Source organism: Sciurus vulgaris (genome assembly GCF_902686455.1).
Source record: "Sciurus vulgaris genome assembly, chromosome: 15".
Lineage (NCBI taxonomy): Eukaryota > Metazoa > Chordata > Mammalia > Rodentia > Sciuridae > Sciurus > Sciurus vulgaris.
In genome coordinates, this window is record NC_136476.1 from 35999672 (window position 1) to 36017099 (window position 17428).

A 17428-nucleotide genomic window follows, 5' to 3' on the forward strand; every position below is an offset into this window, starting at 1 on the left:
CTTTGTCACATCACGTCTCTAAAAATTTATTGTTTGTTGAAGGTGAAATAATAATATGGAGTTCTAAAACAATTCTTTGAGTTACACCTCAGTACTCCCATGCTGTTTACATGTGTGATGCACATTTGACTTTGGTATATCTGTGTGGCATGTGTGATACACATTAATGAAAGTGTTTGTTTTTCTCTTATTCTGTCTCTTGTTAATGGGGGCTTCAGTTGAGTACTTAGAAGGGGAGAGGGAAAAATCATTATTTTTCATCCCTGCACTAAAATTCTTCTTTCATTTTCTCTTAGCAAGTTTTTTATTCATTGACTTGTTACTTTCACCAAACACATCACAAACATTTATGGTTCTCTTTTTTTACCCTAACTTGCCTCTTTCCCTACCAGTGCATTTTATTCTCATTCAAAATTATTTTAAAAGACACTAACAATCTTTGACATCCTCTTTTGTTTTTTGTTTCAGGAATGGCTCATGCCATTTAGATCTTTTCAGAGTTTTCAACCTTAGTCTTAAAGTTCTTTTCATCTTTCTTCCATTTTTATTTATAAAGCAGTTATTCAGTCACATTATCACCTTTTAAAAATAGATACCTCCTGTTGATGGAGTTCAGGACATTCTACCCAAAAATATAGCTGAAGGAATTTAAGAAATGTCAGGTCCTGGAAGAACTCTATAATTTTCTTCCCTGAAGCAGGTCATAAGATCCTCATATAAGAGGTGCCCTTTATATATCTGGTGGAAATGACCATCCTTATCTCCAAAGAAGAGGAATCTGAATGAATAGGTCTTGCTAAGTGTTCCTCAGTTTATTACAGTTAGCCCATATTTGGGTCTACATGTCTTTATAAAGTCTCCTGTGTCATGTAAAACTTACATCAAATAGACTAGTATACTTTTCTCTTGTAAATCTGTCTTCTGTTAGACTTCTGTTAGATTCTCTGATGAGAATTTAAGATGGGTAAAGGAAAAAAGTATTTTTCTTCTCAACGTATCTCTACTTATTTAGAGTAATTATAGCAGTTAGATACATAGAGCTTTCAGCCACACCATTCAAACCCTGGCTCTAATATTCTTACTTTGTGGCCACGGTCACATTATTTGACCTGTGCCTAGATTTTTTCATCTGTAAAACAAGCATGATAGGACTATGTTCATACTATTTTAGTCATCTTTGTGTAGCTGTGACTAAAATATCTAAAGGTATTTTGTAGGAGAGAAACTTGGGGGGAAGTTTATTTTGACTTATGGTATCAGAGGTTCTGTCCATGGTGGACTGACTTCATTGCTCTGGGCCCAACATAAGTCATCATGTTAGAAGATCCTTGCAGAGGCAGGGAAAAATATTCAGGGAAGGCCAGGAAGGAATGAGAAGCATGAAGGGATCACAAAGACAATACAGCCTCCTAGGCATATACTCCAGAAACCCACCATATCCAACCACGGTCTGCTTTTCCATTCAGACTAATATGGAATGATCAGGTTATAGCTTTCACAGTCCCATCATTTCACCCCCAAACATTCTTGCATTAACACAGGAATTTTAGAGGAAATACTTCATACCCAAGCCATAATATTCCACCCCTGACCCACAAGAGCTCATTCCATCTCACATAGTGTTTAGTCCATCTCCAAAGTCCCATAGTCTTAATCCAGCATTGCCCAAAAGTCCAAGTCCAAAGTCCCCACTGAGATTCAAGGCAAACTTTTGGCTGTGAGCTCCTATAAATCTCAAAAGCAAATTACATATATCCAAAATACAGTGGCACAGAATAAACACTACCATTCAACAAGAAGGAATACAGGCATAAGAAGAAGGGATAGGGCCAGAGTAAGATCAAAACCCAGCAAGACAAAGAGGTCCCCTAACTCCACATACATCATCTAGGACACATGACTGTGAGACATGCTCTCCAAAGAGCTTAGGCAGTACCACCCCTTTGACCTTGCTGGTGGTTGTGCACATCGACTCTCCTTTAGTCTGATCCTCTTCAGAGCCAGCAACTTTGCTTGGCAGACAATCCACATTACTGGCATCTCTTAATTCCTAGTATATCTATTAGGGCTTTGACTTCACAGCTTCACACATCACCCTCTCAAAAGGCAGCCAGCAGGGATTATGACCCTATTACACTTTACCTGGCCTCCCAAGCCTACCTTTGAAATCTCAGTGGAAGCCTCCATGACCTCTTAAGAATCCTGCATTCCTGCAGATCAGCACCACATGGAGAATGCTATATGAATATCTATGGCTGGTTCATGCAATACCTGGGCCCATTGCATGGTGAAACAACTTCCTAGGCCCCCCTAAGAAAGCAAGTTGCCTCTATGATATCTTCTCAAAGGAATTTTCTTTTCTACATCCTTAAGTCTTCAATGGGTGTGGTCTTACAAATTCCTGAAATTCCCTGGAGGCATCTTTCCTATTGTCTCTGCAGAACACTTAGCATCTCTTCAGGAGCTTTATTCTTTTCAACAAGCACACCTTTCTTGGTCCCAGTTTTATAAGTACTTCTGTGGACAGACTGCAAGTTTTAAAATCCATTAGCTCTGTTTTATGCTCTTGATTTTCACAGTAAACCTGGCTAAAAGCTGCTATCAGTATCCATACTACTGACTACTGTGCTGGCTTAAAATTTTCTCTGTCAGATTAATTAATCCATCACTTTTAAATTCAGTCTCATGCAGAGTGTCAGGGTATGGGCAAAATTCTGACAGGTTCTTTGCCAAAATATAACATGAGTGGCCTCCAGTCCAATTCCTGATAGTCCTCAATTCCCTCTGAATTGTTATGAGCACAGATTGCTTTCTTTTGGCATTTTGATCTTCCGAACACCTACTGGAATCATCCATTAAGCTCTGCTTACAACATTCTGAGCTTTTCCACACCGTAATTTTTAAGCTTTTCCAAATTCTTCCCACAAATCATTTCCAAAGGCTTCTGAACCATGTGGTCAGGTTAATCCTAGCAGTGACCCCACTTCTCAGTATCAAAGTCTGTTTTAGTCATCTTTCTATCATTGTGACCAAAATACCTGAAAAGAACAACTTGAGAGGAGGGAAAGTTTGTTTGGCTCATAGTATCAGAGGGTCAGTTCACAGTGGGTCAACTCCATTGCTCTAGGCTCAAGATGAGGTAACACATCTTGGTGAAATGTCTTAGTGTATGCAGGATGCTCCATTCATGGCTGGCCAGGAATAGTGAGAGATTGGAATAAACCAGAGGGAAGATTCAGCTTTCCAGAGCATGCCCCCAGTGACCTGCGTCCTCCACACATGCCCCATCTGCCTACAGTTTGTACATTCAAATTAGTATGGACTGATCGGGTTACAGCTTTCAGAGTCCAATCATTTCACCTTTGAACATTCCTGCATTAACATAGGAGCTTTGGGGGTACATCTCATATCCAAACCATAATAAATTTGATATGTGTTTGCTATTACATTACAGTAAATCATTTTTTTGTTAGTTCCCAACTCCCCTCCCTTGCCTAGGATACTTCTCAGTGTGTATCTGTATTTTTATTCATTTGTAATTTCTTTCATTCAATAACATATTTCTAGTGATGGACAAAGATGCTTAAACTTCTTCAACAAAACATTTTCTTACATGGCAAAACTAGTCTTCCAGCAATTGCCAGTACACTTCTTTTCAGTCCTACATTTTGTTGATATTTATAGATTCACCAAATGAATGTTTTATGAACATCTCTTAGTAAACCTGTTTAGACCACAATAATTTATTTCTTAGGCTGATTTTAATACTATCCACATTACTGACATGGTATTGGCAGTGGCACCCCTTTCTCCACTAGTGCATCTTAATCAAGCTTTTTCAGAGACCCTCACCACAATCGTTCTTATTAATAAGATATCAGTCGAGATCTCTACAGAAGGGCTCAGTGTGGTTAGACACCCTATTTCCTGTTTCTCTGCTCTGTCTTGCAAAAGCTGAGTTTGGCCATGGCCCTCTGACTGTTCGAAGAAATGGAACAAACAGTACTTTCTGAGAACTTTCATGTAAACTCCACATGCATGTAAACCTCCAAGCACCACACCCCAACACACACAGTGGGTATAATTCAAAGAGTTTCTAGAGTCATGGTCCAGAGGAGAGTGTTTTAGGTTATCTAATAACCTCCCTGGACCCTGCAGTCAATAAACCAGTTTCTTGAAAATTCCTTAGGTATCCAGCCTCTTCTGTACTACTTCAGTACAGTAACAGCATGGACTTAATGAATGAAACCATTAGTTTTCTGATTGCAAGGATTCTTTTCTGCCTTCCCTCCCATCTCCATTCTGTAGTTGTCCCTTTACTCTGATGATCTTTTCCTTTGTCCAGCAGAAGCTTTGATATAATTCCCTTTTTCTATTTTTCCTTCAATTTCATGTGCTTTTACTATCTTCCCCCCAAAATCATGTTCCATTCCAGTGTTCTGAAGCATTTTCCCTGTTTTCTTCCAGTAGTTTCATAGTTTTAGGTCTTCTATTTAAATTACTAAGCCACTTTGAGTTAATTTTTTAATTGCATGTGATTTATTCCAGCATCCTTTATTGAAAAACCTATCTTCTCTTCAATGCATGTTCTTAGCACTTTTGTTGAAAATCAGCTGGCTATAGTGTGTGAGTTGACCTCTAGGCTGGCCATTATTCTGTTTCATTGGTCGGTGTGACTTGTATGCCAGTAACATGATATTTTGATTAATATAACTTCGGAGTATATTTAAAGATTTAAAGTCAGATATTCTAATGCCCTGATGCCTCCTGCTCTTTTTTACCCTCAAGAAAGCGTTAGCTATTCTGGTTTGTGTGTGTATGATTTCATGTAAAATTTAGGCTGGTTTTTTCTAGTTTTGTGAAGAATATCATTAGTTTCCTTTTTTTCTTAGTTGTAATCGTTGACAATGGAACTAATTTTGATTTTAACAATACAGTATTCAAATTAGGTAAACTATTGTGCACAAACTAAAATTTGTACCTCAAAAAAACATACAGCTTGCAGTTTGTGCTGTTTCCTTTTTTCATTTTATTCATTAATTTTTTTGCAATGTTTTTTATGATTTTTTTGATTCATTGTACACAAATGGGGTACAACTTTCATTTCTCTGGTAGTATGCAAAGCAGAGTCACACGATTTGTTTAATCATACATGTACATAGGGTAATGATGTTTGTCTCATTCTATTATCTTTCCTTCCCCTCTCCCCACCCCTCATTTCCCTCTACACAATTCATCCTTCCTCCGTTCTTCCCCTACCCCCTACCCCACCCCCCATTATGAACCATCTTCCACTTATCAGAGAAATCATTCGACATGATTCTCTCCAACTCCATCCATAATTTTATTCTTCTTTATGGCTGAGAAATATTCCATTATGTATCTATACACAGTTTCTTTATCGATTCATCTATTGCAGGGCATCTAGGTTAGTTCAACAATCTAGCTATTGTGAATTGAGCTGCTATATAAACATTGATGTGGCTGTGTCACTATAGTATGATGATTTTAAGTCCTTTGGGTATAGGCCAAGGAGTGGGATAGTTGGGTCCATTCCAAGTTTTCTAAGGAAACTCCATACTGCTTTCCAGAGTGACTGCACCAATTTGCATTCCTGCCGGCAACGTATGAGTGTACCTTTTTCCCCACATCCTCTCCAACACCAATTGTTGCTTGTATTCTTGATAATCGGCATTCTAATTGGGGTGATATTCAGAATTTGTAAAGAACTCAAAAAACTTTACACCAAGAATACAAATATCCCAATTGATAAATGGGCTAAGGAAATGAGCAGATACTTCACAGAAGAAGATTTACAAGCAATCAACAGATATATGAAAAAATGTTCAATATCTCTAATAATAAGAGAAATGCAAATCAGAACTACCTAAGATTTCATTAGTTTCTTGATAGAGATTGAATTAAATCTATGGATTGCTTTGGGTAGTATGGACATTTTAACAGTAGTTACTCTTTCAATCCATGGCACAGGATGTCTTTACATTTTTGTGAATTTTTTTTCTAGTTTTTCATCAATGTTTTATAATTTTCATTGTAGAGATTTTTCACCTCTAGTTAAATGTATACCTAGGTTTTTAAATTTTATTTTTAGCTGTTATAAATGTGATTTCTTTCTTGATTTTATTTCAGGTAATTCACTATTAGCATGTAGTAACTCTACTGATGTTTGTATATTGATTTTGTATTCTGCAACTTTACTGGAATTTTTTATTAGTTTTCCTAGTTTCTTGGTAGATTCTTCAAGGTTTTCTGTATATAAAATCATGTCATCTGCAAATAGTGACACTTCGACTTCCTCTTTTCCAATTTGAATGTTCTTTCTTTTTCTTGCCTGGTTGCTCTGGCTAGGGTTTCCAGTACTATGTGAATAAAAGTAATGGAAGTGGCATTTCTGTCTTATTTTAGGTCACAAAGCAAATCTTAGCAAATATAAAAAATATGTAGATAATACCTTCATATCATAATGAAATGAAATTAGAAATCAATGATAACATAGCAAACAAAAACCACTCTAATACCTGGAGATAATATATTTTTGAATGATTAATGAATAGCAGAAAAAATCAGAGGAAAAATTTTAAAAATTCTTAGAAGTAAATGTGAATAGTGATACAACATATCAAAATCTGTGGGAGGGTATACAACATATCAAAATCAGTTGTAAGAGGAAATTTCAGAACATCAAGTTCATACATTAAAAGAATAGAAAGATAATAAATAATATAAAATTACATTTCAAGACTCTAGAAAAAGAACAAAACAACACCAGATCAGTAGAAAACAGGAAATAATTAAGATCAGAGCTGAAATTAATGAGATCAAGAACAAAACAACAAATGATCATCTAAACAAAGAATTTTTTGAAAGGATCAACAAAATTGATAAATCCTTAGCTAATCTAACCAAAAGAAAGAGAGAAAAATTAATAAACTCTTAGCAAACTAAAATAATTCTTTACAATATTACTACCACATTGCCAAATCCAGAGGTCAATTGTCATTCTTTACCTTACTTGGCCTATCAGCATTTTACGCAATTGATTTCTACCTCCTCATATACTTCTCCATACTATACTCTATGCGATTCTTGCTGACATTTAACCACTGTTTCATTCATTCATTATTGCCCCCACATCAGTTTTCAGCTTCAGTCCTTGAACATATTCTTCGTTTTTCCTGTACTCATTCCTTTGTAATCTCATAGTCTCTATTAATACTATCTTTAAATATTTAATTTTCATTTTTATGCTGTCTTCTCCAAAATGTATATATCCATACTAGACCTCATTCTTGAATTTTAGACTTGTAAAGTTATCAGTTTAACATCATACTTGGGTATCTAATAACCTAATCCACATGCCTGAGCTCCACCACACAAAGCCTGTTTCAAATGCTGTCTTTCCCTTCCTAACTCATGGTAATTCTATCCTATTTACTCTGATCAAAATCTTGGAATCATTTTGATTGCGGTCTTTCTCTCACTCCCCACATTGATTTCTTTTTAAAAAATTCAGAATCCATCCACTTCTCATCACTTCTGTAGCTGCATTATCATTTGCCTGGCTTACTGCAGGAAGATTCCAAACAGTTTCCCTGCTTTCAGCGTTGTCTTTAGTTCATGTTTAATGTGTTCTACCCAAAGTGGGCTGCTTGTTATATTTTGCAAATGGGAACTTCCACACCAGTGATTTTAGTTTGATATATCTTCTGTGTGGAATGCATTTCTCCAAATATCTATACAATTAACTATTCTTAAGTCTTTGCCACAATGTTGCTAACGGCCAATCTATTTCACATTGCAACCTTCCCACATTTTACCTCCTGCACTGTGGGTTTATTCCTCTTACTTGCTCATTTTTTCCCAACAACATTTATTAATCTTACAATGTGCTCTATGATAATTCAGATTTATTGTGTTTATTGTCTCCTCTGTGGCAAATTATAGAATTTGTTCATTGGTATGTTTCACATGCATAAAACATTGTAGTCATTCAATAAATATTTTTTGAAAATCAATAAATGAAGATTTATAAGGAAAAGGAAGCACTGTGCCCAGTTTCCGGCTGCAACCCCCGCCCTCACAAAGGGCCTTGTCAATCAGGTTTTCAACTTTCTTCTTAAGAGTGTCTATTGTTAAATATTTTGAATTTATGCTAAATTTGGACAGAAAGAAAAGGAGAATAGAACCCAAAGGGATCAACAATAACAATAGAATAGCTAAGCATATTGATTTTACTGTTCTAATCCAGAAATACTGAATTTCAGCATATGGAAATAACTTGTACAATTGACCAATTACTGTTGATTTTTTAAAAAGGGGAACCCAAATGGTACAAGAGTATGGAAGACAGATAAGTGTGGTTCTAATATTCAAAAACAGGAAAAAGGAGAATTATATTGTTGGTGGTTTGGGGAGTAGATCCTACATAAAATGCTAGGACATGATAAAAGAACAGTTTGTGAATGATTCTTGAAAGTGGCAGTGCTTTCTTGGTGCCAGCATGGGTTCTTTAAGGCAAACTTGATCAGGGGATCCTGATTCTATACTGTAAGATCTCTATACTGATTCTAGATTCTATACAGATCCCAATAGACAGGAAGATATAATTATACAAAACATTCCAAGGTGGTTTACTTGAAAATGTAATTATTCCACTACCCAGTTGGAGAAATATGTGATTTTGCAAGTAAGTCCCTGTAGAAATATTTTATAAGGTTTTGTTAAATCTAGTATGAGTCTGTTTATAATGCACCTATCACAAAAACTTACACAATTTGATTCTGCATCTACCAGAAGTTCCTCTGATAGTATACAGTGTTTAGAATATGACAACATTAAGTTCTGGACACAATGCTTCATGAGGTTAAGGTGGAGCACATTAAAAAATGATGAGGGTAGTAAAGCATCTCAAAAGCATATGGATTAGGAATATTAGAAGGAGGATGGGATGTTTACTTTAAGATATATTAAACAGCAAGTAATAATGTCAAAAATACTTAAAATATCATCCATATGTAAAAGAGATTTACTTGTTGCATTCAACCTCAAAACTTCTAATCTCCCTTGATTAATTTTTTCTCTTTATCACATCACTATTAGCATACTAATATTTTATTTATTCCTCATATTTGTTTCCCAGTTCTTACTCTCATAAAAGTTACATGTTTTCTCCTTATTTGCTTACTACTTTATTTCATATACTTAAAAGAGTACCTGGCCCATAGTCACTGTTTGACGAGTATTTTTTTTTTTTTTTATTGTAAACAAATGGGGTATAACTTGTTTCTCTGTACAGGAAATAGAGGCATATCATTTGTGTAATCATACACTTACATAAAGTAATGGTGTTTGATTCATTCTGTTATTTTTTCCTTCCCCCCCACCGCTTCCACCCCTCTTTTCCCTCTATACAGTCCTTCCTTCCTCCTTTCTTGCCTACCTCCCACCTCCCATTATGTATCATCATCCGCTTATCAGTGAGATCATTTGTCCTTTAGTTTTTTGAGATTGGCTTATCTCACTTAGCATGATATTCTCCAATTTCATCCATTTGCCTGCAAATGCCATAATTTTATTATTCTTTATGACTGAGTAATATTCCATGGTATATATATACCACAGTTTCTTTATCCATTCATCAATTGAGGGGCATCTAGGTTGGTTCCACAATCTGGCTATTATAAATTGAGCAGCTATGAACATTGATGTGGCTATATCTCTGTAGTATGCTAATTTTAAGTCCTTTGGGTATAGGCCAAGGAGTGGGATAGCTGGGTCAAATGGTGGTTGCATTCCAAGTTTTCTAAAGAATCTCCACACTGCTTTCCAGAGTGGCTGCACTAATTTGCAGCCCCACCAGCAATGTATGAGTGTACCTTTATCCCCACATCCTCGCCAACACATATTGTTGCTTGTATTCTTGATAATCACCGTTCTAATTGAGGTGAGATGAAATCTTAGGGTGGTTTTGATTTGCATTTCTCTTATTACTGCAGATGGTGAACATTTTTTCATATGTTTGTTAATTGCTTGTAGATCTTCTGTGACGTGTCTGTTCATATCCTTAGACCATTTGTTGATTGGGTTATTTGTATTCTTGGTGTAGAGTTTTTTGAGTTCTTTATATATTCTGAAATTAGTGCTGTATCTGATGTATGAGTGGCAAAAATTTTCTCCCACTCTGTAGGCTCTTTCTTCACATTGCTGATAGTTTCCTCTTCTGAGAGAAACCTTTTTAGTTTGAATCTGTCCGAGTTATTGATTCTTGCTTCTATTTCTTGTGCTATGGGAGTCCTGTTAAGGAAGTCTGATCCTAAGCCGACATGTTGAAGATTTGGACCTACTTTTTCTTCTATAAGATGCAGGGTCTCTGGTCTGATTCCAAGGTCCTTGATCCATTGTGAGTTGAGTTTTGACAAGCATTTTATTGAGTAATGAATGGCCATGAGGAATGAAATTGGAATTGACAAGTGAAAGCCTGAGAGGTTAACATTTTGTCACAGATAAAGAAAAAATTTCTGTTAGAAAAATGAATCCATCCAGGCATTGTGACACACACCTGTAATACCAGCAACTTGGAAAACTGAAGCAAGAAGATAGCAAGTTCAAGACCATCTTCAGCAACTTATCAAGATCCTGGGCAACTTAGTGAGGGTCTCAAAAATTTATTTTTGTTTTAAAGGGCTGGGAATGTAACTCAGTGATAAAGCACTCCTGCGTTCAATTCCCAGTAAACATCCCCCCCAAAAAAAAAAAATTATACAATTAAACGTTTACACTTGGCTCATTGTCAAAATCTGGAAGTACTAAATTATGTATTTCCTGAATTAATATTTGTTAGATATCCTATAGAAGTAATGTTAGTAAGGATTTAATGCTAAACATCTATTTTCTTGATGAGATTCTGTAATTTTATAAAACATATTTGAACTAATTTTCCTGTTTAACAGTGGGAACCAGTAAATGCCCAAATAAAACACAGCTTTATATACAATCTATTTATAATGTTATCTGGTATGAAAAGAACCAAAGCACATAGATAACTTTGGGTTTTATCTTCCCATATTCCCCCATTTTAAAAAAACAGTGATTCTGAAACACAGACCTCTCAAAATTTGGGAACAATTATTGTGGAAACATCTCAGAAAATAAGTCCTGTAGAAGATGGAAGAGACCAGAAAGAAAGTGATCAAACAGAAGGCATCCAAACACAAGGAAAGGAATTAGTACAAACATATTCAAATATAGATGGCAAGACCCCAAAGGTAACAGTTAAACAGTTTTGTTTAATTTTCAGTTTGTTCTTAATTGTGTCTTATGCTTCAGCAGTAAATATTGCCAGTGATTAAATTTAAATCCTTAAAATTTTAAGTCTTCTTTGAAGTACACACTGAAACTATTCACTTTTTGTATAATTTTCAATTTCTAGTTTTTTCAATATCTTGTATCAATAAAGTGGAAATACATACTACATATAACAAGTTATTTGTGTCTCAGCACAAAAATTAGTAATAAACATTATTGTTTTAGGTATGTGAAATATATAGCAAGTGAAGAAACTTCTACTTTTATATTAACCTTTTAATGATAAAGTCATTTTGTCTAACTGTTGTACTGCTGATTGACTGATGATTATAGAGATTACCAGTTTGCTACATATTAATTGGGAATTTTCTTTAGTTGCAGCCACTATGGGCGGCTTAATTTATAAATAAAAGTAACTCATAACATCATTCATATAATAAGAATGTATTAACTACTTTGATTAGATCTATGCATATTGTTGGTAGAAAATAGACTAAATTATAGAAAGTATTTGAAAAATATTAAATTCCCTCACTAACCCTAAAATAATTAACTATAGTTATTCACTTTCCTCCTTTTCTTTATAATTTTGCTTCTGTTAAGGTTGTGGTTAATTTCCTGCTTTTGAACTTTATGGAATTTAAATCATATATCTTTTGTTCAGTATTTTACAGTGTTAGTTCATTTTCATTGCTGTGGATAGTATTTCATTGTTCAAAGATACAGCAATTTATCCATTCTACTATTAAAATTAAGTTGCTTCAGTTTGGATTCTTACAAATAATGTTGCAATGAATTTTCTTATACATTTCTTTTGTTGCACAAGTATAGGCATTTTTGTGATAAAAACCTTGGAGTAGAATTACTGCACTATGGCTTATGTGTTTCCATGATTTTGGTTGATACTGGTATTTATCCAAGAGTTTGTATCACTTCATTGCACCCATCAGGAGGTTATGGAAATTTCTACTTCTCTTCTTTAACTCTTGGTACCAAGTGCTTGCAAGAATGTAGAGAAACTGGATCTCTTACCTAAATATAAAATGGTACAATATAGAACTCCAGAGTGGCAGTTTGTTAAAAAAAAACTAAATCTAACATATAATCCAGAAGTCACATTCTTGGACATTTATCCCATAAAAGTGAAAATTTATCTTTACCCAAAAAACCTGGGGCCAAGTGTTTAGTTCGGTGGTATAGTGCATGCTTAACATGAGCAAGTCCCCGTTGGATTTAATCCCTAGTAACAGAATAGAATAAATGAATGAATCAGTAAATCCAGTTCATGAATGTCATAACCATTTTATTTATAATAAAAAGCAAAAACTGGTAATAATCAAACTTTCTTTCAGTAGCTTAAGAGTTAAGCTGTGGTATATTCATGCAACAGAAAGCTACTCATCAATGAAAAGGAAAAAACTGTTGGTATACAGTTGTTCTAGCTTCATGACTTCAAATTTCCCCTCCCAAGTTCATAACTAGGCTTTCTTTCCTGCCTTCTGCTTCTGTTTTGCTATTTAAATTGAATTTTAAAGTCACAAGGCAGAGTCAGTATCCTGTTTTGCTAACCACTTTGCCAGTCACTTGTTTGTCCCTCTAAATTCCTGCATTTATTTTTGACCTGTGAGAATATCCCTTTAATATTTTGCCATGTTAAAAAGACTCTTTAATTGTGTTTGTTTCATAGTACGAGAATTTTTCTGAATTTCTATTTCAGTAATAGGTCTGTAAACAGAAGCCAAGTTCTTTTTTATTTTTAGGTGCAGCTAATTTTATACCAGATCTCATAACTAATATTGGAAATTAATTCAGTTTTGGATTTTTTCATAGTGCTTAGTACATGAATGATACTTAAATTCTTTAATTGAGTCTTACCAATAAAACATTTTAAAAACTGTATCCTTTATGCTAATTCTGAAGACAAGTTCAAATGAGGCTTTTAAATGTATTTTGAGAAATGAAACATTGTTAGATTTTTATAATCTCTGAAACTAATTAAAGGAAAACCCTATCCTATATGTTTCTGGTATAGGTGTTAATAAATCAATTTCCTTATTTTAGGACTAGGCCTAATGTATGATATAGTATAATTTATGTATTCATCAGTGTAACATGTTATAGATCATTGACAAAGTAACAGTAGGTCAAATAAATATTTTCTATTTATTTTTACTATAATAACTTATTTGTCCCTGAATTGGGATCTTTGAGAAAGTTCTTTTTGTAATAACAAATAATTTTCTAGTGCTGGGATTGTAGCTCAGTGGTAGAGCACTTGCCTTGCATGCATAGGGCACTGGATTGGATCCTCAGCACTACATAAATAAATAAAATAAAGACATTGTATCCATCTACAACTAAAATTTTTTTTTAAATTCTAGATTAAATGTTTTCCTGTTTCCTGGCCAATAAAGTTAAGCACAACCAGATTTTGTTGCTAGGATTTATAATATTTTTGAAACATATTCCTATTTTTAAAACATTTTTAAATTGGTGAAACTATGGAACAAAAGTCAACACAATGGCTTCATTTTATTTAGCTTCAGTGTATTGAAATGTAGTAAGAAACTTCAAAGAAAGTTACTCAATTATTGTCAACATTGTTTTAACTTCATTTGTCATGATCTTCATTTGTCTGTATACAGTCAAGAAAAGTACTTGAGAAAAGGACCTAGATTCACAATGAAGAAGTTATTGAATATTCATATTTTACTTTTGTCGTTGTTATTTACTCCTAATTTATCTTATTTATTAAAAATAAATAAATTTATTAATGTACTCCATGATTGAAATGTGAATTATAGAATTTTATTGTCTAGACTTTTTCTTAACTCATATATAGTTTTAAATTAAGAGACATTTTACTTATTATGTTGGTTCATTGGTTCATTTGATATTTTTATTGAATAATAACCCTTTTTTTGAAACTTTTAAATTTAGAGTATTTTTCATTATAAGAATACCAGAAAAACAGCATTTCAGAAGAAGAATGGTAATATACAAAAATGTTCACATACAGCAGTTCCTACCAGAGGTAAGAATACATGTGAAATCAACCATATGTTTTTTAAAATTTCATCTGATTATAAAGTACTATGAACAACATTCTTTTTATATAGTTAACAGAGAAAAGTATAAAAATGTAACTGCCCAGAAATCAAGCACCAATATTATTTTATTACGAGAACGAATTATATCTTTGCAACAACAAAACAGTATACTTCAGAATGCCAAAAAAACAGCAGAATTGTCTGTTAAAGAATATAAAGAAGTTAATGAAAAGCTCCTCCATCAACAGCAGATATCTGATCAGCGATTCCAAACAAGCAGACAAACAATAAAGGTAAAGAGAACTTTTAAGATTGAATTATAACAGATAATTACAAAAATGGAATTTTGTTTTACATGTGTTGTTCATATTAGTGTTAGACGTGTCTGAGTTAAAAAATAAAACCAGGTAGTAATCTAGAGTAGTACATTGCTATGATATGCGTAGTGTAATTACTAGACCTCTTTAGTAAGATCCATATTAAGGGATTAACTACAAGAGAGAAGGAACTCCAAAGAATCTCTTAACTAGCATTTCTTTCTTGCTTAGTTTTTTCCTTCTTTTTAACATTTTTATATGTTCTCTGTTGTGTTTTGAAAAACAGACTTCATAAATGCATTTAGCTTGCCCATTTGCCCTTGTCTAAAATTTTGTTTATGATTATAAATTATATTAATGAATTAGTATATTCTTGTATATTTTCAGTTACTTTGCATATACTAGGATAAAATGTGAATATTTTAATGTAGGTATCTATCTTGATGTGTTCCAATAACCTCTCTGTGTTTCTTTTACTGAAGTGAAATTTTTTTCTGCATTAATTTTTAGGCACATTACATCTTTATCCTGATTATCACAAATTACTCTTTATGCAAGTAAAAAAGAAAAGACTGTTCCTTGATTCTACATTCTTAAATATATTTGCTTGTATGTGAAATGATTTGTTAGAAATTTGTAATTTTACACAGAACGTTTTATTTTATCATATTAAAAATAATTTTAAATAATAATCACATAATTTTAAATTATACTTAAATTCTCTAATTCTAATGTCTAGTGCTTTGATTCAAACAATACTTACACACGTTTTAATTGTCAATGACTAGTGTTATACTAGAAGTACTAATTACAACGATGTTGTGACTTGATTTCCAAGGTAGCCTTATACCCACACTTTACCTGTATTTCAAACTTGCACTGAAAATTTGAGGACTTCACAGGTTTGGCCTTTGGAAATTTTCAATTGAGACATCAGATATAAGTGAGCTCTATGTTAAAAATTTAGAGATCGTCACTGATACTACAACCATAGTATGGGAAGCAAAGTTCCCAAAATGATTTGATTAACCTGAATTTATTTTACCAGCTGAAATATTTTTTTCTTTTCTTTCTCTTTCTCACTTAATTTTTTGTTGTTGTTGTTCTGTTTTGTTTTTGTCTCCATCTCTTTTGTCCTTTCTTCTTTACTGGCCTACCTTTCTTTTCCTTCTCTAGCTAAATGATATTTTGTTTCATATCTCACCATGGTATTATAAAGCTATGTTTATTTCTAAGTTTGTGTGTGTGTGTGTGTGTAAGTAGCTTAGTCACATGGAAGGATTTTCTTTTAAAGGAAGAAAAACAAATCTTAACCCTAATTTCTCAATTTCATTATAGTCATGCATAACATAACATTTTGGTCAATGACAGACCACATCTATGACAGCAGTCCCCCAAAATTATATTTCCTAGTTAAATTATAACCATCTTAGTTGTTTTTGTAGGTACGCACTGTGATATTCACACAATGACAAAATCACCATGTGTTTTCAGAACATATCTCCATTGTTGAGCAATGTATAACTGTACATTAAAAACATTTAAATGCTTCATTTTTTCTTAAATAATATAGTAGATTATGACTACTAAAGGATAAGTTCTTATATTGTCAGATCACAATTTTCACAGAAGCAATTTTCCTTGTTCTCTTTGGAATAGGAATTTCTTTTATTGAGAGGTTGAAGGGGAGAAAAGGTAAAATAGTACACTAGAGATTTAACTAAAAATTGCTTAAATACATTGTTTTCATTCTTGGCAATAATTCTGATTTCCTCTCTTGAAGGTACCATACATGGTAGTTGCAAATAAGAAATCCACACCAGAGATTTCATCTACTTTTATTTTTGGTACAAGGGATTTAACCCCAGGGGCACTTAACCACTGAGTCACATTGCCAGCCATTTTTTATTTTTATTTTTTTATTTAGAGACAGGGCCTCACTGAGTTGCTTAGGACCTCGCTAATTCACTGAAACTGGCTTTGAGCTCTAGATCTTTCTGCCTCATCCTCCAAAGCCACTGGAATTATAGGCATGCACCACTGCACTGGCTTCAACTACTTTTAAAGTAGTATGTAAGAATTACTTTAGTGGTATAAGAATTACTTTAGTTACTACATAGTTTATATGCACTTTGGAGAGGCTGTGATACAAAAGATCAAATGAGTTGCTTTCAGATGCATTCCTTCTAGAATCCTACTGGGGAAACTATCTGCAAATCACTAAAATTTCAGCTGTTTCCACTCTCATCTATTGCCAGGTGTATGTCATGTATTTGCTACAACATTTACAAGTAGCTTACATTTTATTGTTTGTATGTAATTATCCTTTTTAATACTGTTTTTTAAAAAATATTGGAAAATAAAAGAGCATCTAATATTAAAGGAAGTGCTGTGGAAAGGATGAGAATCATGTTTTAGAAATTTGTCACTTCAAACATGGCTATGAACTCAATTGTAATTAGTGACTAAGATTTCAGTTGATATTCTATACATACGAAAAAACAACCAGTATGTTAACTAAATTAAAAATTCCCTATTGATAAAGTAACCTCTCAAATCTTACATAGGTATAGACATTAGGGAATGCCTGCAAAGGGGAGGTGGGAACCTGTCAGTCTCTCTGTTTCTTAGCCATAATGTTAGTGGTTTGCTTCACTACCCTGTCTTCACATTGCCAACCAGTGCCCTAACCAGATGCCTAAAGCCTTGGGGCTATCCAGTCTTGGACTGGAGCCT

General features: G+C 33.7%; 1 protein-coding gene across 9 annotated transcripts in view; it reads left to right on the plus strand.

Annotated features, from left to right (window-relative positions):
* CNTLN (centlein) overlaps positions 1–17428 on the plus strand; it is a 376749-nt gene that overhangs the window by 265117 nt on the left and 94204 nt on the right. For 5 of the 9 annotated variants that reach the window (XM_079113162.1, XM_079113161.1, XM_079113155.1 and 2 more), the window contains 3 exons: positions 11105–11285; positions 14266–14359; positions 14445–14668. In XM_079113162.1, the coding sequence (XP_078969288.1) occupies positions 11105–11285; positions 14266–14359; positions 14445–14668 (499 nt within the window). Of the gene's footprint in view, positions 1–3954; positions 4571–11104; positions 11286–14265; positions 14360–14444; positions 14669–17428 lie in introns of those variants that run through there. The other 4 variants (XM_079113157.1, XM_079113158.1, XM_079113160.1 and 1 more) reach the window with 2 other exon arrangements.